Source organism: Pogoniulus pusillus, chromosome 33 (assembly GCF_015220805.1).
Source record: "Pogoniulus pusillus isolate bPogPus1 chromosome 33, bPogPus1.pri, whole genome shotgun sequence".
In the NCBI taxonomy this organism is placed as follows: domain Eukaryota; kingdom Metazoa; phylum Chordata; class Aves; order Piciformes; family Lybiidae; genus Pogoniulus; species Pogoniulus pusillus.
In genome coordinates, this window is record NC_087296.1 from 11,481,806 (window position 1) to 11,505,871 (window position 24,066).

Below are 24,066 nucleotides of genomic sequence, written 5' to 3' on the forward strand. Positions count from 1 at the left end.
TTGTAAAGAATCTGCATAATATGGGTCCTGTAGCACTGCAGCTGTGCTAATGAAGAGTCTCTTTGCCTGTTTTTCAGCTTCCATATCTACAGTCAGACTCTACTTACAAAATCCATATCCATACCTTCAATAAAACACTGACCCAAGCACAGAAAATACAAAAGATAGATGTAAGTAGGTGTTTAAGAAACCTGTGACATGTCATTTAGTCCATTCATGTTGTTCTGACTCTGCACTATCAGTCTGAAGGTCTGAAAGCAGTTTATGCCTTCAATCTGCTCAACTCTGTATGAAGTGTTTCTGTCTGAATGAGCGTTCCCTCAAAATTCATGACTTTGCCTTTTGGTTTGGTCTGAGCAGACCATGTCAGGCACATGGGTTTTAGAGGAGACCTCAAAGATGATCAGAGGGCTGAAGCAGTTCTCCTGTGAGGAGAGCCTGAGACAGTTGGGGTTGTTCAGCCTGGAGAAGGGAAGGCTCTGGGGAGACCTTAGGGCACCCTGCCAGTACCTGAAGGGGGCTACAGGAGAGCTGGGGAGAGGCTTTTCAAAAGGGCTTGTGGAGATAGGATGAAAGGAAATGGATTGAAGCTTCAGGAGAGGAGATTTAAACTGGAAGGAAGAAATTAGGAAAAAAATCTTTGCAGTGAGAGTGGTGAGATACTGGCACAGGTTGCCCAGGGAGTCAGTGGATGCTCCCTCCCTGGAGGTGTTCAAGGCCAGATTGGATGAGGCCTTGGGCAACCTCGGCTGGCAGGAGGTGTCCCTGCCCATGGCAGGGGATTGGAACTGGATGTTCTTTGATGTCTCTTCCAACCAAACCATTCCATGAATCTATGAAAATCCAGAAGAAACTGAGAATGTACTTCCAGTGCTACTTTACTGTTTCTCACAAGTGGAATTCAGAGAATCACAGAGTCAGGCAGGTTGGAAGAGATCTGTCCAACTTAGCACCCAGCCCTGGCCAACCAACCAGACCATGGCACTAAGTGCCCCAGCCAAGATTTGCTTCAACACCTCCAGGCATGGTGACTCCAACACCTCCAGATATGGTGACTCCACCACCTCCCTGGGCAGCCCATTCCAATGCCAATCATTCTCTTTGGGAAGGGCTTCCTTCTAACATTGTGGGATTTAGTTTTTTTTAGGTTTGGTTTGTTTTCAATTTTCCTCTTTGTTCTGCTAATTTGAGCCTAGTTGGGATATTTTAATGAGAGGAATTAGGTTACAGGCTGTGAAAAGGAAACAATGGTGATGTCTGCTGCACTCACAGGCTTGCTGAGATGGATAAGAACACAAACACAGATAACAGAGTTGCTCTCTGCCTCTGGCTGCCTCCCTTCTCTCCCTAACCTGCTGTCTGTGTAACTAATCCCTCTGCTTCCTAACCCCCCTGGCCAATTCCCCAAACTCACCCTGAACATAAAGCAAAGTCTGGAATAAGGTAGAGGGGTGGAAGGGAGGTGGAAAGGTGGTTGGGAGCCCCTCCTGGGGACTCTGGTTTCTGGGAGGGCTGCTGTGTTTCTGTATTACCTTTTTAACTTGTCTCTTTCTGTATACAGCTGTAGAGATTGTAAATACCTGCTTGGATGTTGTGCTAAGCTGTGACTATAAAGCTTCATTCCTTAATTTCCAGCTTGGCTGAGTCTAATCTGGGTGATTTCACAAGTGTGTGCTTGTGGAGGTAACACCCAAACCATCACAGGTACATATTTCAACACTTTGACACACTGGTTTTTTCCACCCTGTTTATTTTATAGGCCCTTGAATTTCTGCCATTCAAAGGAAAAGTAAATTTGAAGAATCCAGAGCACATCTTCTGGATTTTGGAAGATTATGGAATGGACCCTAATAAAGTTCCAGAAGAGCCCCTTCACCTGTATTTTGGGAGATGGGTGAGTGAGTATGCTTGCTTCAGTTCTTGTCAGCTTTCACAGTAAATTCTGATCTCTCAGCACTGTCCTAAATTTAGGCTTTGAGTGTGACAGAAAAGCCAGTGAAGGTGGAGCCTCTGTGTGACCTCAGTCATGGGCATCTGTACACACCTGTTAACATGCAGTTCTACTGCTCATGATTTGGAAGTTATTTTAAGCCTGAATTGCCAGGAACTGGCTCTTTATTACTTAGATTTAGAGAAAAGTTGCTCTAATTGTTACTATTTCATCCAAATTTCCCCTCTCAGTTGGTTGTATGCTTTTGCCCTCTGCCTGGAAGAATTTATCTTGGTGTTGAACCAAGATATCTTTTGCTGGGAAAGAAGTCTGTCATATTTTAGATGGCAGAAAGCAAACTGAAGTTGAAACTGCCCAGTTCTGGGCTGCTTGATTCAAAAGAGACTGGGATCTACTAGAGAGAGTCCAGCAGGGGCTATGAGGATGGTGAAGAGGCTTGAACATCTCTCCTGTGAGGAGAGACTGAGTGACCTGAGGCTGTTTAGTCTGGAGAAGAGAAGGCTGAGAGGGGATTTTATTAATGCCTGTAAGTATCTGAGGGGTGGGAGTCCAGAGAAAGGTGCCAGCCTCTTTTTGGTGGTGCCCAATGATAGAACAAGTAACAAGAGGTGTAAGCTGGAACTCGGGAAGTTCCACAAGAAATGAGGAGAAACTTCCTCACTTTGAGGGTGCTGGAGCCCTGGAGCAAGCTGCCCAGAGAGGTGATGCAGTCTCCTGCTCTGGAGACTTTCAAGACCCATCTGGATGTGCTCCTGTGTGACCTGTCTTGAGTGGTCCTGCTTTGGCAGAGATGTTGGACTCAACGATCTCCAACCCCTAACATCCTGTGATCGTAGAATCAAAAAGGTTGGAAGAGAGCTCCAAGCTCATCCAGTCCAACCTAGCACCCAGCCCTGGCCAGTCAACCAGACCATGGCACTAAGTGCCTCAGCCAGGCTTTGCTTCAACACCTCCAGGGACAGTGACTGCACCACCTCCCTGGGCAGCCCATTCCAATGCCAATCACTCTCTCTGACAACAACTTCCTCCTAACATCCAGCCTAGACCTCCCCTGGCACAACTTGAGGCTGTGTCCCCTTGTTCTGTTGCTGCTTGCCTGAGAGAAGAGCCCAACCCCACCTGGCTACAGCCTCCCTGCAGGGAGCTGCAGAGAGCAATGAGCTCTGCCCTGAGCCTCCTCTTCTGCAGGCTGCACACCCCCAGCTCCCTCAGCCTCTCCTCACAGGGCTGTGCTCCAGGCCACTCAGCTAACAAAGTGTTATGCAGTTACCTATTTGTTGGATGCTGTCTCTTAAGCAGGTCCCTCAGCCTGTCTGCTTGCATCTCCTGTCTGTGACCTCCCAGTGATTTTTACATCTTTCAACAGATTGCAGATGGCCAAAGAGAACTTATTGAGTCCTACAGTGTGAAAAAGAGACACTTCATTGGAAATACCAGCATGGATGCCTGCCTGTCTTTCATTATGGCCAACCATGGCAGAGTAAAAGCCAATGATGTTGTATATGATCCATTTGTTGGGACAGGTATAGATTTCTCTCTGTTCTGCTGGTGGGATAAATTGGGAGATTGTCTTAGTGCTCACATTTCATTTGTGCCTGCACAGTGTCTTCTGGCACTCAACTGATTTCTGGGAGGATACCAAAAGCAAAATGGTGGTGGTAAAGTGAGTGTTTTTCACAGCATCACACAGAGTGGCAGAATAGGAAGGAATGGAAATGACCTCTGAAGATCATCTAGTCTAAGCCCTCTGCTACACAGGGGCACTCAGAGTAAATCAAACAGGAGCATGGCCAGTGGGTTTGGAATGCCTCCAGAGGTGGAGACTCTCTGGGCAGCCTGCTCCAGGGCTCTGCCACGCTCACAGTGACGATTTTGTTAACTTCAAAGGGCTTTGGGGGTGAAGGAGACCAACTTCAGAAGATGTAAACAACGTAGCATGATTTAACAGCAGTTCATATGTGTCATGGACTGCTTATGATCCAAAGCTGACCAAGAATTTGGCTAGAGCATTCCTTGCAGCCACTTGCAGAATTTTCCAAGCAGCAGCAGCATTTTTGGAGGTGGCTCTTTAGAGGAGTGCTGAGGACACTGCTGGGCATGTAACACAGCACAGCAGTTGTTGGGTTCTAGCATTCAGTAGTGATCAGTTGCTTGTGCCATCACATCTGGCCCCCAGGATAATATTCACACCTTGTCTTTCTCCTCTAGTGAGGCCAGGAGGGGGAGATTTTATTCCACATTGCTGTGTGTAACCTAGAAGTACTTTTTGCTTGCTTTACTACTGTAGCTTCCTCAAAAGTATAACAAAGGTTGTGTGTCTGACTTGGATTTTGCCCAGCTTTGATCAAAGAGAGCACATGTGACACACATACAGTTACAGTTCAGATTTGTTTGTTGGTGCAGCTCTAATACTTGGCTTGGTTTCTTCCTGCTTTTGGCACTGAGAAGGTAAATAGTGCCAAATTAGGAAAGCCTTGTAAAAATGGAGCTTCCTTGTTAGAAACAAATTGTTTTGGCTGAAGGGGCCACCTCCCAACTCATGCACATTTACTGTAAGAGAGGACAATCAGAATTCACAGGCTGACAAACTGCATTGGCTTGAAAGGGTTCCTCAAAGTTCATCTTGTCCAACCCCCCTGCAGTCAGCAGAGACACCTTCAGCTAGATCAGGCTGCCCAGAGCTACATCACATCTGATCTTTAATATCTGCAGGGATGGGACCTCATCCTGTCCTGGGCCTGTATAGTGCTTTGGAACAGGCTGCTTTAGGAGACTTGGCTGAGCTGTTTTTGTAAAGCAGAGTTGGAATGGCCAGGATTGGTTTTGAGATGTAAACCACAGCTTTCATTAACTGTTTAGGCATTATGTCCCCAGTGGTGGGCAGCAGGAAACTGGGAGGGCAGAAAGAAGTCTTTTGCCTGAATATTTTGTACTCCCTCCTGGGCAATCTGTTCAGGTTATCTCAGGAAGCTTCTTGTTTGTGCCTTTGCAAGATATTTGGCCCTACTGTTCCCTTTGCCAATTCTTGATGCTGCATAATTGCAAAGGACAGGAATTTTGTCTTGGGGCTGCTGGAGGACACTGGTGTGGTCAGACCTTCATCTCTGCTGAAGAGGTGAGGGAAGTAGTGTAGCATCAAGAGTCAGGAAGTCCTGTGCCATCAGCATTCTGCTAATAGTCATCAGGGAACACAGTGACTCTCATTAGAATCACAGAATCAGTCAGGGTTGGATCATCCAATTCCAAACTCCCTGCCATGGGCAGGGACACCTCACACTAGAGCAGGCTGGCCAGAGCCTCATCCAGCCTGGCCTTAAACACCTCCAGGGATGAGGCTTCCACCACCTCCTTGGGCAACCCATTCCAGGGCCTCACCACTCTCATGGTGGAGAACCTTTGGCATGCCTCTGTCAGAGGGCTAGCCATGGTAGAGTACTTAAGTATTCATGCACCTGTCTGCACACAGCTGAAGTGGAACCAGCTGAGATGTTTTGAAAGCTCTAAGTTCCTGTTGAAAGCATTCTTAGATAGGCAAAGGACTTTCTTCTGACTTTTTTGTAGGCCTGGGTGGTATGCCAGACTTGGGGTCAGGGCTAGCTAAGTTTGTCTTGACCCTCTGGAGGTACTGCCCATCTCTTCTGAGGGATTACAGCCAAGAAGGAAAATGGGGGCCTCCTCTGGGGTGAGTAACATTGCTTTTCCCTGATCCATTTCACAAGACAAAGCAGAGGAATTGATGTTTTTTTCCATTCTCCTCACCTTCACTTTTGGTTGAGTTCATCAGTATATGATCCAGGAGAATCCTGGTGCTCTGAGAAGGGATCTTCAGCCTGTGCCCGCAGCACTTGTGTAGGGATTTCTTGGTGCCCACTGGGAGATGTGGGGCAGCACAGCCACCTGAGGTGCTCCTCTGCTTGCTGCTGGTGACTGGGAGCGACTGGTGTCACCCACACAGCCAGCCTGCTCATCATTCCCTGTGCTGAGCAACTCTTCCTCCTGCAGCATTCACTCCTCTTATTCCAGCAGAACTTTTTGTATCCTCCATAAGCCTTTGGCATCGGCAGTGCGAGGTTCACAGCCTCACTGGTTCTGTTTTAAACCATTCTGCTGGCTATGTCCCTCCTTGTCACCAACTCAGCAGCACAGCTGGTAGGTAATCTGCTGCTCTCTGGCTTTTGGAAGCTGTTAAGCAAATGTCATTTACTCTTTTCTGCCCAATTTCCAGGGGAAATCTCACCTGCTATTCTGGTAGTTTGCTTTAAATTATGAAAGCAGATCACAATAGCAGTGATTAAAATAAACCAGTTTTGTTACAGGAGGAGTATGGCTAATGACAACTGACAGAAGAGGCAGCACACAGAGAAAATGTACTCCTGTGTAGCTTTCACACTGAAAAACAGTTGCAGAAAGTTTGGAAGTTGCTGTTTGTTGAAGATAGTTAACCTGTCCAAGGCTCCTGACCATTGCTTCTTACTCAAGAAGTGATCACCTTGTTCAGCAGCTTTGATATTAGCCACAGCTAAGCAAGCTGATAACAGACACAGCAGAATTGCCAGTTTTGGGTGGTGGTTTTCCCAGTTGTTTGCTAATGCTGTGAAATTCTGCTCCTTGAAAAACAGAATTCAAAGTTTTGGTCCAAGTGATGATTAAAGGATCTTACTGCTTTGAAATACTGAAAACCATGAACTGACTCCTAGGCACAGTCTCCAGAGATAAGGAAGAACAGGGCTTAACAAGATAGCAAAAGAAGGGACTTGATGTTATTATCTCTGATTATAGTTGTGTAGTGATTTGAACTGCCTGCTCTCTCTCTGTCTTCTTTCTCCCTCTCTCCCTTCTTTCTCCCTCCCCCTCTCTCTCTCTCTCTCCCTTCTTTCTCCCTCCCCCTCTCTCTCTCCCTCTCCCTTCTTTCTCCCTCCCCCTCTCTCTCTCCCTCTCCCTTCTTTCTCCCTCCCCCTCTCTCTCCCCCTCTCCCTTCTTTCTCCCTCCCCCTCTCTCTCCCCCTCTCCCTTCTTCCTTTCCTTGGGTCTCTTGTGCTACTAATGCAAACTCCTCAAGTTCCCGAGCAAGAGCTCCTGGCACAGATCCTAACAGCTACCATTTATGACAGCTGTTTATGCTTTCCCCCTTTTTCTCCTTGTTCTAGGTGGCCTTCTGATCTCCTCAGCTCACTTTGGAGCATATGTGTGTGGTGCTGATATAGATTACAACACAATCCATGGATTAGGTATGTTATGGTTTCTGAGCCACTGAAACCTTGCTCTCTGGAATTTAAGAATCCCCGTGGTAGCAGATGACACTTGGTGGATTTTAAAGCAGTATTAATCTTCACAGGATTCCTTTGATCTTGTTTGGTTTTGTTTAGCAATATATATGCATCCTATTCTCTTCTTTTTTAGGGGTTTTTAGGCAGGAAGTAGCTAATAAAAGAAATAATGAAAACCAAAACTAAGTTCCAAATTGAAACTGCAACAGCTGTGTGCTTTCCTAGCCTGTGATGTAGGAAGCTTCTCATAACCTGTCCCAGCAAGTCTAATCCAAGTCTTGCTTCTCTGAAAAACTGCAGTGCAAATTGTCTCTGACTTAACTAGACAGGATTGGGGCTGATGGATAGTGAGAACTTCTCACCAGCCATAAGCTGCATTCATGCTACACAAAAAAGGTGTGACAGGCTGGAAAGTGTCCAGAGAAGGGCCACAAGAATGCTCAGAGGCATGGTAGCTCTGCCATGTGATGAAAGGCTGAGAGAGCTGGGTCTGTTCAGCCTGGAGAAGAGAAGGCTGAGGGGAGCCCTTATTGCCATGGCCCAGTGCATAAAAAGTGGCTACCAGGAGGATGGAGACTGCCTTTGTGCAAGGAGTCCCATGGAGAAGAGAAGGGTTAATAGCTACAAGTTATTGCTGGGGAGAGTCCTTTGGACTGCAAAAGAAAATGTTTGGCCCTGAGCACAGGCAGACACTGGAATCATCTCCCAGGTGAAGCAGTGGAGTCCCCTACATTGGACACTTCTAAGACTCAGCTTGCCAGGGTGCTGGGCCTGCTCCTTTCAACTCCACCATCACCTGGGCAGGTTGGACCAGGTGGTCCTTGGGGTCCCTTCCTGCCTGGCATTCTGTGATTTTTATGAGTGTGTTCTGTGACTCCCTGTGTGGTGGTGCAGCAGAACTTCCCTCATGTACTTTTTACTTGCTACTTCTGAAACTAGATTGCAAATTCTTGTGACTGCAAGTAAAGTAGGAGACAAACTCAGCTTGTGTGTGTGACATTGAAATGAAATGACAGAGAGATGAAAGCTTTTTTCCAGCAGTTGTTGACTCTGCTTTTTGGCTAGTTGCATTCCATGCTTCTCCTCCTAGGCAAGGCAAGCAGAAAGAACCAGAAATGGAGAGGGCCAGATGAAAACATCAGAGCTAATCTCAGACAGTATGGGTTGGAGCAGTATTACCTTGATGCACTGGTGTCTGATTCTTCAAGGCCAGTATGGAGAAAAGGGATGCTCTTTGATGCCATCATTACAGATCGTGAGTTCCTTAATCCTTTTTGTTGCTTCATGACAGTGACTAAGAGATGAATGCCTCTGAACTCTGTTACAGTGTCTTGAGTGCTCACATCTGCAGCTTCCATGCAGCAGAACCTGACAGCTGGAAGCAGCACTGTGGAGATTGTCTCAGCGTTTGATGTCTCTGTGTTTAGTTTAAGAATAGTTACTGGCTCACAACAGCTGCATGATTGCTCCAGCCCTGGAAGCTGCCTAGCAGAAAAGCACATGGGGGTGTTGGTTGACAGCCAGCTGAAGGTGACCCAGTGTGTACCCAGGTGGCCAAGAAGGGCAATGTCATCCTACCTTGCATCAGGAACAGTGTGGCCAGCAGGAGCAGGGAAGTGATTGTCCCCCTGTACTCAGAACTGGTGAGGCCACACCTTGAGTACTGGGTTCAGTTTTGGGCCTGTCACTCCAAGAAGGACATTGAGGTGCTGGAGCAGGTCCAGAGAAGGGCAAAAACCTGGTGAAAGGCTCTGGAGAACACAGCTGGGGTTTAGCCTGGAGAAGAGGAGGCTGAGGGGAGAGCTTCTTTCAAAGGAAGTTGGAGTTAGGTTGGGGGCTTGGTCTCTTCTCCCAAATATCATAGAATGAGAGGGAATGGCCTGAAATTGTGCTAGGGGAGGTTTAGGGTGGAGATTAGGAAAAATTGCTGCCAGAGTGGTCAGACATTGGAACAGGCTGCCCAGGGAGGTGGTGGCATCACTGTCGCTGGAGGTATTCCAGAAGTGTGTAGCCATGGCACTTTGGGACATGGCTTAATGGCCATGGTGATCTTAGATTGATGGTTGAACTGGATGATCTTAGAGGACTTTTCCAACCAAAACAGTTCAGTGATTCTGTCATTCAAGAGAGATGTTGAGGTGCTGGAAGGTGTCCAAAGAAGCGCGACAGAGCTGTTGCAAGCAGCAACAGAAGAAGGGGACACAGCCTCAAGCTGTGCCAGGGGAGGTCTAGGCTGGATGCTAGGAGGAAGTTGTTGTCAGAGAGAGTGATTGGCATTGGAATGGGCTGCCCAGGGAGGTGGTGGAGTTGCTGTCCCTGGAGGTGTTGAAGCCAAGCCTGGCTGGGGCACTTAGTGCCATGGTCTGGTTGATTGTCTAGAGCTGGGTGCTAGGTTGGCCTGGATGATCTTGGAGGTCTCCTCCAACCTGGTTGGTTCTATGATTTTATAAACATGTAACAAAGCTTTCCACTAGAAAGAAATAAGGTTGAAAATCATCCCTCAGTGAAGTGTGATTCAGTAAAAGCATTTCTTGATTGTGATGGTTTGGGGGTTTCCCCGCCCCCCACACTTTTGAATTTGCCCCAGCTAACTCAGACGGACCCTGGGAATACAGATGAAGCAATTTATTTACAGCTAGCAGAATTTACAAGCAGCTATTTACAATATATACAGTTATATACAATTATATACAGAAATATACAAAGGATAAACAATACAAAAGCACAACTCCCCTCCCAGAAACCTGAGTCCCCAGGAGGGGCTCTCAAACCACCCCAACACCTCCCCCCGGCCCTCTCAACCTTACCCCAGTTCTCAGGAAGAAAAGAGGTGCAGCCAAGAGGTTAGGGAGCAAGGTTAGTGGGAGCAGGGTTAATGAGATGTGACCAGGTCTAAGGCAAAAGCAAGAGAGAGAAACAAAATGGAGAATGTTTTCTTCTTCTTCCCAGAGTTCTCAGCGTGACTGTGAGAGAAGTAGACACAATTGTTTTTCATTTCACTGCCCGTTATCTAGTTCTGCTACCAAAACATTCCAGCTTGCTTCAAACTAGCACAATCCACCCCTTGTCTACTTCGCTCAGAGTATCGCTGAGAATTATCCAATCTAATCTAAACCAATATTTACACCAAAACAATATATACAAGTTCAGTTCACACTTCAATCAGATGTAGGTGATTCAAAAGCTCAGAACAGGGACTCCCAGATGATGTTGGGTTCGTGCTCACGTACTGTAGATTCTATCGTAGATTCTCTCAGTGTTGGGCGCCGATGTTACCTAGAACAGAAAACTCCTAACAGCTTGAATTTAAACTCTCTCAGCTAAAGTTAAATTTTTCTGTGGAATACACTGGATTTCACCATTCTCCTGCATTACCCAGTATGTATGACCAGGACCTTCAGCAGAAACCACCCCTCGGACAGGTTTCCCTTCGCCCGAAGGAGAAAATACCCAAACAGTTTTCCCTAACAGATTCTTCTCACGTACAACAGGAACTTTATCACCGTCTACTGTTTGGACTAAATCTGATTGTGCAGGTCCTGCTCTGCTTACTGAACCTCTACTATTTACCAACCAGGTAGCTTCTGCTAAATGTTTGTCCCAGTTTTTCAGAGTTCCACCCCCCATGGCTTTGAGGGTGGTTTTCAGCAAACTGTTGTAGCGCTCAATCTTCCCTGAAGCTGGTGCATAGTAGGGTATGTGATAGATCCATTCAATACCATGCTCTTTAGCCCAGTTTTTCACAAGATTGTTCTTGAAATGAGTACCATTGTCTGACTCGATTCTTTCCGGAGTTCCATGTCTCCACAAGATCTGTCTCTCCAAACCAACAATGGTGTTACGTGCAGTAGCATGTGGAACTGGATAGGTTTCCAGCCATCCAGTGCTGGCTTCTACCATCGTCAGCACATACTGCTTGCCAGAACGAGATCGAGGTAAAGTGATGTAGTCAATCTGCCAGGCTTCACCATACTTGTACTTTGACCATCTCTCACCATACCATAAGGGCTTGATTCGCTTAGCCTGCTTAATAGCAGCACAAATGTCACAGTCATAGATGACTTGGGTGATAGCGTCCATGGACAAGTCAATTGACCTATCACGAGCCCATCGGTATGTTCCATCTCTGCCTTGATGTCCAGACGAGTCATGGGCCCACCGAGCTAAGAACAGCTCACCTCGGTGTTTCCAATCAAGGTCAATGTCAAGTTCAGAGTTGGTATCAACTTGAGCAATCTTAGCAGCTTGATCTGCCTTCTGATTATGTTGATGTTCCTCAGTTGCTCTGCTCTTAGGCATGTGTGCATCTACGTGCCGCACCTTCACTGGAGTTTTCTCCAGCCGTGCATCAATGTCCTGCCATAGATCAGCACACCAAATAGGCTTTCCTTTCCTCTGCCAACCATGCTTCTTCCAGTCCTTTAGCCAACCCCATAGAGCATTGGCTACCATCCACGAGTCGGTGTAGAGGTAAAGGATAGGCCAATTCTCATGTTCAGCCACATCAAGAGCAAGTTGGACAGCTTTTACCTCAGCGAACTGACTGGATTCTCCTTCTCCATCTTTCGTTTCGGTAACTCTCCTGGTTGGACTCCAAACTGCTGACTTCCATATTCGCTTGTTCCCAACAAGACGACAGGAACCATCTGTGAACAAAGCATAGTTCTTTTCCTGATCAGAGAGATCACCATAGGGAGGAGCTTCCTCAGCACGAGTTATTTTCTCCTCTGGAGGTTTGGAACAGTCTGTGCCTTCCGGCCAGTTGGTGATCACCTCCACCAGACCAGGTCGGTCAAGATTACCCATTCGCGCTCGTTGGGTTATCAAAGCCATCCATTTAGACCAGGTTGCATCTGTGGCATGATGTGGTGATGAACCTTTGCCTTTGAACATCCAATTAAGAACTGGCAGTCTAGGAGCTAAAAGCAATTGTGACTCAGTTCCAATCACTTCAGAAGCTGCTTTCACTCCTTCATAGGCTGCTAGAATCTCTTTCTCAGTTGCAGTGTAATTTGTCTCTGAACCTCTGTAACAACGTCCCCAGAAACCAAGAGGACGTCCACGTGTCTCATTTGGAGCTCTCTGCCAAAGACTCCAAGTTGGACCATTGTCACTGGCAGCCGTGTACAGAATGTTTTTAATGTCCGGACCAGATCTCACAGGTCCTAAGCCCACTGCATGGACTATTTCTCGCTTAATCTGATCAAAGGCTGCTTGTTGTTCAGGTCCCCACTCGAAATTGTTTCTCTTACGAGTCACATCATGCAGAGGTTTGACAATCTGACTGAAACCAGGAATGTGTAGTCTCCAAAATCCCACCACACCAAGAAAAGAAAGTGTGTCCTTCTTACTGGTGGGAACTGCCATGGTAGAGACTTTGTCAATCACATCCTGAGGAATGTAACGGCGACCATCCTGCCACCGCACTCCCAGAAACTGAATTTCTTTGGCAGGTCCTTTGACCTTGTCTCTCTTAATGGCAAAACCTGCTTGCAACAGAATGTCAATGATTTTGTTACCTTTCTCGAAGACTTCCTCAGCAGTTTGGCCCCACACAATGATGTCGTCGATGTACTGGATATGCTCTGGAGCTTTACCTTTCTCCAGTGCATTGTGGATGACTGAGTGACAGATGGTTGAGCTGTGTTTCCACCCCTGAGGCAAACGATTGAACTGGTACTGGATTCCTCTCCAGGTGAATGCAAACTGAGGCCTGCACTCCTTTGCTATGGGAATAGAGAAGAAAGCATTAGCAATGTCAATGGTTGCATACCACTTAGCCTCCTTCGATTCCAGCTCGTACTGGAGTTCCAGCATGTCCGGCACAGCTGCACTCATGGGTGGTGTCACCTCGTTGAGGGCACGGAAGTCAACTGTGAGTCTCCAGTCGCCTGTAGGTTTACGCACAGGCCAGATGGGACTGTTGAAAGGTGAATGAGCTTTCTCGATGACAGCCTGACTCTCCAATTGACGAATCAGCTGATGAATGGGCAACAAAGAGTCACGGTTAGTTCTGTACTGCCTATGATGAACAGTTTGAGTTGCAATTGGCACTTCCAAGTCCTCTATGTCATGATGTCCCACAACTGCAGATTCATCAGAAAGTTCAGGTCTAACAGACAATTTCAATTTATCATCCTCAATCTCTACAGATGCTATTCCAAAAGCCCATTTATGACCCTTAGGATCTTTGAAACAACCTTGTCTCAAAAAGTCAATTCCCAAAATGCAAGGCGCATCAGGACCAGTTACAATAGTATGTGTCTTCCACTCTTTACCAGTTAAACTGATCTCAGCCTGTACCTTAGTTAACTCTTGAGATCCACCAGTGATTCCAAAGATAGAAATGGACTCTGTCCCTTTGCAATTTGATGGCAATAAAGTACATTGAGCACCTGTGTCAACTAAAGCCCTGTATTTCCGAACTCTTGAACTGCCAGGCCACCTAATGAATACATTCCAATAGATTCGGTTCTCTCCACTATCCCTTTCCTCCTCCTGGCTGGAGGCAGGGCACCCCTAATGCTGAACATGGCATGTAGGGTGTACACAGTGATTAGTGTTGTTGCGAGAGAAATTGCAACTGTTGGAACAATTGCAGTTGCTCTCAGGAGCTGAAGAAGTGACAGCTACTTTTCTGGCATTGCTGCCTCTGTTTCTGCCACTCTGCAGATCCCTGACTCTCTTTGAAAGAGCTGAAGTAGGTTTACCATCCCATTTGTTCATGTTCTCACCGTATGTGTCACGCAGAAGTATCCACAGTGACGCACGTGATTGCTGCTGTCTGGGTGGAATTTGTCTCCTCCTAGGCTGGAATTGCCTTGCAGGAGGTGGGCGTCTGTTCCTGACTGCAGAAACATGCACCCATTCAGATGATGCAGGAATGGTATCCTTTACCAGATTTTTGAGATCCTCCTTCAGTTCTTTCATACTCTCCTTAATGCCATCTCTTATACCATCTTTAAGCTCTGTAGTCATAGTCTTTATGGCACAGATTATACCAGAATGTGACAAGCTGTCCTCAATCTGCCTGAGCTGGTCAGTGAATTCACCAACAGTGAAGGATCTTCCATTATCACTCCTTGATAGAAACTTACTGGCCAAGATGTTAGCATAGGATGAAGGAGCAAGCTTAATCAGCTTCTTCATGAGACCTGTCCCCAAAGGAATATCGTCAGGCTCATGAGTGCCATGATCTCCATAAAGCACTTCCTTCACAGCAAACTCCTTCAAAAGCTTAATTCCCTGCTCAACAGTGTTCCACTTCTTGGCAGCCCATGGCAAATCATCTCGGGAAGGATATCTCATAGCCACAGCCAACAAAAGGCGTGTCCACAAGCTAACCCTACCAAGAGGACTTGCTAGGTGTTTGTCCACTCCACTCTCCTTAGTGAGTGGTCCCAGCTGCTTGGCAGACTTGTCTCCTACCTGCAGAGCATTAGCACCAATGCCACGGCATCTCACTAGCCAGCTTAAGATTGGCTCACCTGATTCCCTTGTGTATTCCTTTCTAACTTCCCTGACCTCTCTGAGTGGATCCTTTGAGCCTTGGATGTCATCTTCCTCCTCCTCTTCCTGTTGTTCTGGTGGTGCCGGGCCTAACACAATCTTCCTCATAGCATTCCTAAACTCATGGGAACCATCCTCTCTCCTGGCAGCTAACCTCACAGCACTCCTCTCACTTGAGTATTGTTGTCTCAGAACATCTACAAGGTCTCGCAGACTAACTGTCTCCTCTTCCTCCTCTTGCTGCTGATCACCAGAGGTCCCATCTCTTACATCCTCCTGCGAACCACTCTTTGTCTTAGCTTTTGCCTTAGCAGGTGCCAGAAGGGCCTGAGCAGCAACAGACTTGGATGTGTCTGCTGGAGGATTTGAATCTTTAGGAGTCTGACTTGGAGGGTTTGAATCCTTAGGGGTCTGACCTGGAGCATTTGAATTATTGGAGGTCTGACTTGGAGCATTTGTATCCTTAGGGGTCTGAACTGGAGCTTGTGAGTTCAAATCTGCCTTGCTTTTAACAGGAGGATTTTGGTTCTGGTCTGCTGGCTTGGGGTTTGAATTAGCTGAGCTGGTGTCATTAGGATTTGGACTGACTGGGCTAGCGTTACCAGCACTAGTGGAATTGTTTGCCTGTCCTCCTGGGATGCCTGCCAACCCTGAGGTGTTTTGATTGTTGCTAGGGACATTCTGATTTTGGGTATTTGCCTGTGCTCCTGAGGCTCCTGCTAAACTCTGTGGCTTGTTTTGGTTATCCTTATCATTGTTATTGTTTATGTTAGTGGCAGGAACACTGGCTGCGTTCCCAGAACCTATAGAGGAGGGTGGAGAGGCTGGCAAGGGGGAAGCCGATAACTGTGTTCCCTTGTTTTGCTGTGAAAGAGACTGCTTCTGAGACACAGAATTTTTCCTAGTCCTTACAGAAGCTGGTTTTGAATTTTTCACCAATAATGCCAAAATTAATATGAAATTTAAAACTACAAGAGCCAGTATAATGCCCAGCATCCCTGCCATGCTCTGTTTCGAGTAGCAATCCTTGCAGGGATTTGGCATTTCAGTTTGGGGCTGGATGACCCTCATGAGAGCAGTAGATAAAGCAGACTCTCGATTGATTGTAACATTATTGACAAAAACTCTTGTAATATCACTAGTAATATTCTCAGTGACACTAAAACCAGCATAACCAAGAATAAAATCACCCCAGCTCCAGAACATGTTTGAAAGCTTAACTTTAGCCTTCTTAAAAACTACATGAAGCAAGAAATAACCAATTTGATCTTTGATCCAGTTGTACACAAAAACCCAGAAAACAGGCCACACAGCAATCCCCCCCAAGTACAATAGCTGCTTGATTAGCTTCATCTTAATTCCCAGAGCTAATTTCCACTCACTGAAATATCTAGCCCCACGTTGGGAAAGCCAATTAAAAATGTGATGGTTTGGGGGTTTCCCCGCCCCCCACACTTTTGAATTTGCCCCAGCTAACTCAGACGGACCCTGGGAATACAGATGAAGCAATTTATTTACAGCTAGCAGAATTTACAAGCAGCTATTTACAATATATACAGTTATATACAATTATATACAGAAATATACAAAGGATAAACAATACAAAAGCACAACTCCCCTCCCAGAAACCTGAGTCCCCAGGAGGGGCTCTCAAACCACCCCAACACCTCCCCCCGGCCCTCTCAACCTTACCCCAGTTCTCAGGAAGAAAAGAGGTGCAGCCAAGAGGTTAGGGAGCAAGGTTAGTGGGAGCAGGGTTAATGAGATGTGACCAGGTCTAAGGCAAAAGCAAGAGAGAGAAACAAAATGGAGAATGTTTTCTTCTTCTTCCCAGAGTTCTCAGCGTGACTGTGAGAGAAGTAGACACAATTGTTTTTCATTTCACTGCCCGTTATCTAGTTCTGCTACCAAAACATTCCAGCTTGCTTCAAACTAGCACATTGATGCACAGAGACTTCCTAGCAGAATGCTTCATGCTGCTATTAGGACTCAATCTGCAAAACCCTGGCCTTGGCCAGGCACCTCTGATGGACCTGTGGAGCAGTGCATTTTGGAGTGCTTCCAAAAAGAAATGGCAATGCATTTCTGATACACTTTACTAGGAGCATCAGTGGTTTGAAAGGATCCTCTGTCTTTTTAGAAACCTCTCTGCTTAACACCATTTCTCATGCACTAGAGGGAGTAGAAGCCAAAGGAATCAATTAAAGACCTGGGCACAGTAGTTTCTGATCTCTAGTGCTGGCTTTTGCAGTGAGACATCTGTGTGAATTAGGACTAGGGAGGGTGACTTCTGTTTGTGGGTTGACTGCTTAGTTATGTTTGGCCTGCCTGGCAATAACACAGCACAGGACAGTAAAGTGACTTAGAAATGAGTTTGCAAATGGTGTCACAGCTCCTGTGTTTACAAACTGGTGATACCAGTGCTGCCCTGGGGCTCAAACAAGTCTTACAAAGGCACATGTGTTGAATGTGAAGTAAGTATGTTATGCTGGTAGAAATGTGTGGAAATGCCTGAGAAGAAGCCTGCAGGTTGAGGGAGGTGATTCTGCCCCTCTGCTCTGCCCTGGGGAGACCTCACTTGGGAGTACTGTGTCCAGCTATGGGGCCTCTAACAGAAGAAGGACATGGACCTGATGCAGCAGGTCCAGAGGAGGGCCACAAAGATGATGAGAGGGCTGGAGCACCTCTCCTGTAAGGACAGGCTGAAAGAGTTGGGGCTGGTCAGCTTGGAGAAGAGAAGGCTCTGAGGAGACATTAAAGCTGTGTTTCAATATCTGTGGGGGAGCTACAGATATTATATATACAGATATTATATATATATAAAGCTGTGTTTCAATATCTGTGGGCTGGGGAGGGACTGTTTAGAAGGGCTTGTGGTGGTAGGATGGGAGACAGTGGTTTGAAACTGGAGCAGGGCAGAGTTAGGTTGGACATCAGGAGGAAGTTCTTCACAATGAGAGCAGTGAAACACAGGAACAGGCTGCCCAGGGATGTGGTCAAGACCTTATCCCAGGAGGCATTCCAGATCAGACTTGGTGTGGCCCTGGGCAGCTTGATCTAGTTGAAGATGTCCCTGCTGACTGCAAGGGGGGTGGGCAAGATGACTTTTGAGGGTCCCTCCATACCCAGTGCAACCTGTGAAGCTCTGTCTCTTCTTCCTTATCTGTGTGGGGTGTGCAGTGTGTTGAGGAGAAATTGCCATTCAGCTTTCATTTTGAACAAGGTTGGCTGAGTGCTCTAGGGGAGATGTTTGTGTGTCAAACAAAAGAGGGTGAGTTTGTTTGTCATGTGTAGGAGGTGGAACAAATATCTTAGACTGGTATCACAGAATGGTGTGGGTTGGAAGGGATCTTAAAGGTCATCTAATTCCAAAACCCCTGCCATGGAGGGGACACCTCATACTGGACCAGGTTGCTCCAGGCCCTATCCAAGCTAGTTTTGAACAATTCCAGGATTGGAGCCTCCATAACTTCTGTGGTCAAACCCATTCCAGTGCCTTTTCATGTACAGACCAGCAAGATTGTCCTTTGTGTAGCAAGCACCTGGGCTGCTAGGAGCCTCTGGCACCTGAAGGCCTTTCTTTGAAACACTTCTAAAGGAACATTTTGGAGCAAGAAACTTTTTACAGACTTCAAAGAACTTAGAATCATAGAATCAAGCAGGTTGGAAGAGACCTCCAAGCTCATCCAATCCAACCTAGCACCCAGCCCTGTCCAGTCAGCTAGACCATGGCACTAAGTGCCTCATCCAGGCTTTGCTTGAACACCTCCAGGGATGGTATCGCCAGCACCTCCCTGGGCAGCCCATTCCAATGGCAAATCACTCTCTCTGTGAAGAACTTCCTCCTAACATCCAGCCTAGACCTCCCCTGGCAGTCAGCTTTGTGAGGGGCCACAAGGATCATCTAGTTCCAACCCCCCTGCCATGGGCAGGGACACCCTACCCTAGAGCAGGGTGTAACCTCTTCCAACTTCTATGTTGTTAAAACTTGTCATTGTTTCCACTCCTAGCCACACTTTGTGCACTGTTGTGAGTGTATGAAGTAATTGTGTGCTGTGTGGGCAGCAGCAGGCAAGGTTCTCATCTGTGCCTTTTGCATTTGCTTCGTGCAGCACCCTATGGCATCAGAGAAGCCACTCGCAGAACTGGCTCACAGAAGGAAGCAGTGAGGTCAGCTGAAAGAAGGTAGGGAAGCTTCCTTCTCTCCTCTAGGGGAAAAATGTCTTCAAGGAAACCAACTCATGACAATCTTTATTATTTGTTGGTTGGCTGTCAGCAGTTAATGGTTAAAAAGAAGATAGGAATAACAATTTGTAATGGTTTGGGTGTTACCTGCCCCACACTCTTATGAAATCATCCAGATTAGACTCAGCCAAGCTGGAAATTAAGGAGTGAAGCTTTCTAGTCACAGCTTAGCACAACATCCAAGCAGGTATTTACGATCTGTACAGCTGTATACAGAAAGAGACAAGTTAAAAAGGTAATACAGAAACACAGCAGCCCTCCCAGAAACCAGAGTCCCCAGGAGGGACTCCCAACCACCCTTCCACCTCCCTTCCACCCCTCTACCTTATCCCAGGCTTTGCTTTATGTTCAGGGTGAGTTTGGGGAATTGGCCAGGGGGGTTAGGAAGCAGAGGGATTAGTTACACAGACAGCAGGTTAGAGAGAGAAGGAAGGCAGCCAGAGGCAGAGAGCAACTCTGTTATCTATGTTTGTGTTCTTGTTCTTACCCATCTCAGCAAGCCTGTGAGTGCAGCAGCCATCACCTTTGTTTCCCTTTCACAGCCTAGCATCTAATTCTTCTCACCAAAATATTCCAGCTAACTTCAAACTAGCACACAAAGAGGAGCCCTTTATGTTGATTGCTAAACTAGCATGTCCCTTCCTGAAGTCCTCTTGCCTTTCTTCTTCCTGCTTGTTTGCACATGTTCCGATTCCAAATCCTGTTTCTTGTCTCTGTGAGCCACCACTACCTTGTGTTTCCTGTTCTCAAAGTTCTCTTCAGGCCCTGCAAGCTGCAAAATCAGTCTGATTTTACCTCTAGTTTACCTTAACCATCTCTTGGATTTCCGCTGCTGCTTTCTCTCCAGTGGCTTCTGTACTGCTCAGTCTCCCTTGCCCTCTGCCTTTTACTCTAAAGGCTTGATATTGGGAGGAAGTTCTTCACAGAAAGAGTGATTGGCATTGGAATGAGCTGCCCAGGGAGGTGGTGGAGTCACTGTCCCTGGAGGTGTTGAAGCAAAGCCTGGATGAGGCACTTAGTGCCATGGTCTGCTTGATTGGCTGGGGCTGGGTGCTAAGTTGGACTGGCTGATCTTAGAGTTCTCTTCCAACCTGCTTGATTCTATGAAATTGCCCTCAAGGAAGATGCTGTGCAGAAGAACTGTTCCCACCCTGCTTGTGATTCTTCCACAAGTGCTGAAGATGACAGCCTGGAGAGCCAGCAGGGGAATTTGGGAAGCCATGTTCCTTAGATTACAAGAGTTCACAGATTGCACTGGGTATAGAGGGACCCTCAAAGGTCATCTTGTCCAGTCCTCCTGCAGTCAGCAGGGACACCTGCAACTAGATCAGGCTGCCCAGGGGCCCATCAAATCTGATCTTGAATGTTTCCAGGGACAGTGCCTCAACTAGATCCCTGGGCAGCCTATTCCTGTGTTTCACCACTCTCATTGTGCAGAACTCCCTCCTCATGTCCAACCTAAATCTCCCCTGCTAGTATCAAACCACTGTTCCTTGTCCTATCACCACAAGCCTTCTGAATAGTCCTTCCCCAGCCTTTCTTTTGGTCCCCTTCAGATTTTGAAATGTAGTTAAAAGGTCTCCCTTGAGCCTTCTCCTCTCCAGGCTGAACAGCCCCAATCCTTTCATCCTGTCTTTGTAGGATCATAGAATCAACCAGGTTGGGAGAGACCTCCAAGCTCATCCAGTCCAACCTATCCCCCAGCCCTAGCCAGTCAACCAGACCATGGCACTAAGTGCCTCATCCAGGCTTTTCTTGAAGACCTCCAGGGATGGGGACTTCACCACCTCCCTGGGCAGCCCATTCCAATGCCAATCACTCTCTCTGACAACAACTTCCTCCTAACATCCAGCCTAGACCTCCCCTGGCACAACTTGAGGCTGTGTCCCCTTGTTCTATTGCTGGTTGCCTGGCAGAAAAGCCCACCCCCAACATGGCTACAATGTCCCTTCAGGAGAGGTGCTTCAGCCCTCATCATTGTGGCCTGTCTCTGGTTTATCTCCAGCCATGTTTTATCTCTGGTTTTATCTCCAGTTCATGTCTCTCTTGAGAGGGGTCCTGTAGCTGGACACAGCACTCCAGGTGAGGTCTCTGAGCAGAGCAGAGTTGCAGGCTCACCTCTGATGCCTTTCCTCCCTAGGTAGTTTTACAAGTCTCAGATAGTGCTGTTTTGTGGTGTGTGGGGGGTTTCATTTGAGTAAAGCTGCAGCTTGCCCCTGTGCTTTGTTACCCTGTTACTTTACACCCTGTTACTTCGTGTTTATCTTTACACTTGTGAATTTGTTTGTTTGTTTAGCACAGAAAATCACATCTTTGTTTCATCCAATTATCATCTAAGTGACATCTTTTTTGACCTGTTGAAGTTTGCAGCAGAATACCTGGTGATGGGAGGAAGATTGGTTTACTGGCTTCCAATCTACAGGCCTGAGTATGTATCCGTGATTTCTGATGTGTGGTGTGCCAGGATGCCACTTTCTGGTGTGCTTTCTTTGTGGGGACAGCTGGAACTGGGCACTTTAAGAGCAATCACAGAGGGCTAGGGGCTGGAAGTGACCTCAAAAGCTCATCCAGTCCAACCCCGCTGACAGAGTCATTTTCACCCTGATGTCTGCAGTGTGGTATCAGCCCCAGCCTCAGGTTCAGTAGCTTTCTGTCTCTCTGGCTGCCAGTGGAAGTCTGCTTCCCTCTGCAGCCAAGTCCTTCTCAGGAGTGCCTTATCTAGCTCCTTAAGATAGCCTCACCTAGGAAATCAGGGCATCACAGAAAGTCAGGGGTTGGAAGGGACCTCCAAAGCTCATCCAGTCCAACCCCCCTGCCAGAGCAGCATCACCCAGAGCAGATCACACAGGAGCACATCCAGGCAGCGCTGTTTTGCACTTGGAGTTGCCCCAGGACATCACAGAATCACAGAGAGTTAAGGGCTGGAAGGAACCTTGAAAGCTCATCCAGTCCAAGTGCCCTGCCAGAGCAGGACCACTCAGAGCAGATCACACAGGAACACATCCAGGTAGCCCTTGAATATCTCCAGAGAGGAAGACTCCACAATCCCCCTGGGCAGCCTGTCCTGTCACTCTCACAGTGAAAATACTTTCTCGTGTTCACATGGAACTTCCTATGCCTCAACTTCCACCTATATTGCTCCTTATCCTGCCATTGGGTATCACCCAGCAGAGCCTGGCTCCAGCCTCTGGACACTCACTTCATAATTGCTCAGAATTTCAAACTTCATGTGAGCAGAAGCAGTTTTCAAATGAAGGGCATGGATGGAGGTCATTCCAAAAGAAAAAGCCTTCACCTGTCCTTGCAAATACCTATCAGTGGGTCGAGGTTTAAGCCTGAACAGTGAGACTGCCAAGGTGCAGACAGATTTGTAAGGCAATAGTAGCAAGCCTCTTATGAATAGGTGTTTCTGCCAGAGTAGCTGATAGAGAGGCATGACAAGGTCCTGTAAGGGAGCATTCCTGGCTCTCTGGAGTGTGGCACTGCTCAGCCAGCTTTCTTCTGAGGGATTAAAAGTCAAATGACCAAGAGATGGCAGTGAGAGGCAAGAAGTGTAGGGGAGCAGTCCTGGTAAGGACCAGAGAGGCCAGCAGAGACTGCAGGTTGCTGGCTGCTCAGTAGTGCAGCCTGCAATGAGACCTGGGCCTCTGCGTAGCTTCCTTGCTGCAGTGAGACCTGGGCTTCTGCATAGCTTACTTGCTGCAGTGAGACCTGGGCTTCTCCATAGCTTCCTTGCTGCAGTGAGACCTGGGCTTCTCCATAGCTTCCTGGCTGCAGTGAGACCTGGGCTTCTGCATAGCTTATTGCTGCAGTGAGACCTGGGCTTCTGCATAGCTTATTGCTGCAGTGAGACCTGGGCTTCTGCATAGCTTATTGCTGCAGTGAGACCTGGGCTTCTGCACAGCTTCCTGCAGTGAGACCTGGGCTTCTGCATAGCTTCCTTGCTGCAGTGAGACCTGGGCTTCTGCATAGCTTACTTGGTGCAGTGAGACCTGGGCTTCTGCATAGCTTACTTGGTGCAGTGAGACCTGGGCTTCTGCATAGCTTACTTGCTGCAATGAGACCTGGGCTTCTGCATAGCTTACTTGCTGCAGTGAGACCTGGGCTTCTGCATAGCTTACTTGCTGCAATGAGACCTGGGCTTCTGCATAGCTTACTTGGTGCAGTGAGACCTGGGCTTCTGCATAGCTTACTTGCTGCAGTGAGACCTGGGCTTCTGCATAGCTTCCTTGCTGCAGTGAGACCTGGGCTTCTGCATAGCTTACTTGGTGCAGTGAGACCTGGGCTTCTGCATAGCTTACTTGGTGCAGTGAGACCTGGGCTTCTGCATAGCTTATTGCTGCAGTGAGACCTGGGCTTCTGCATAGCTTCCTGGCTGCAGTGAGACCTGGGCTTCTGCATAGCTTACTTGCTGCAGTGAGACCTGGGCTTCTGCATAGCTTACTTGCTGCAGTGAGACCTGGGCTTCTGCATAGCTTCCTGGCTGCAGTGAGACCTGGGCTTCTGCATAGCTTACTTGCTGCAGTGAGACCTGGGCTTCTGCATAGCTTCCTGGCTGCAGTGAGACCTGGGCTTCTGCACAGCTTCCTTGCTGCAGTGAGACCTGGGCTTCTGCATAGCTTACTTGCTGCAGTGAGACCTGGGCTTCTGCATAGCTTCCTTGCTGCAGTGAGACCTGGGCTTCTGCATAGCTTCCTGGCTGCAGTGAGACCTGGGCTTCTGCATAGCTTCCTGGCTGCAGTGAGACCTGGGCTTCTGCATAGCTTATTGCTGCAGTGAGACCTGGGCTTCTGCATAGCTTACTTGGTGCAGTGAGACCTGGGCTTCTGCATAGCTTCCTTCCTGCAGTGAGACCTGGGCTTCTGCACAGCTTCCTTCCTGCAGTGAGACCTGGGCTTCTGCATAGCTTACTTGCTGCAGTGAGACCTGGGCTTCTGCATAGCTTACTTGGTGCAGTGAGACCTGGGCTTCTGCATAGCTTACTTGCTGCAGTGAGACCTGGGCTTCTGCATAGCTTCCTGGCTGCAGTGAGACCTGGGCTTCTGCATAGCTTCCTGGCTGCAGTGAGACCTGGGCTTCTGCATAGCTTACTTGG

The 24,066-nt window shown here is 47.6% G+C and overlaps 1 protein-coding gene across 1 annotated transcript in view; it reads left to right on the forward strand.

Moving 5' to 3' along the window:
• The window catches only part of TRMT11 (tRNA methyltransferase 11 homolog), a 46,812-nt gene that overhangs the window by 5,498 nt on the left and 17,248 nt on the right, over window positions 1–24,066 (forward strand). Inside the window, exons 5-11 of the mRNA XM_064170275.1 lie at window positions 78–170; window positions 1,760–1,894; window positions 3,318–3,474; window positions 7,098–7,178; window positions 8,308–8,472; window positions 18,839–18,911; window positions 21,268–21,399. Coding sequence (XP_064026345.1) covers window positions 78–170; window positions 1,760–1,894; window positions 3,318–3,474; window positions 7,098–7,178; window positions 8,308–8,472; window positions 18,839–18,911; window positions 21,268–21,399 — 836 coding nt within the window. The remainder of the gene's footprint in view (window positions 1–77; window positions 171–1,759; window positions 1,895–3,317; window positions 3,475–7,097; window positions 7,179–8,307; window positions 8,473–18,838; window positions 18,912–21,267; window positions 21,400–24,066) is intronic.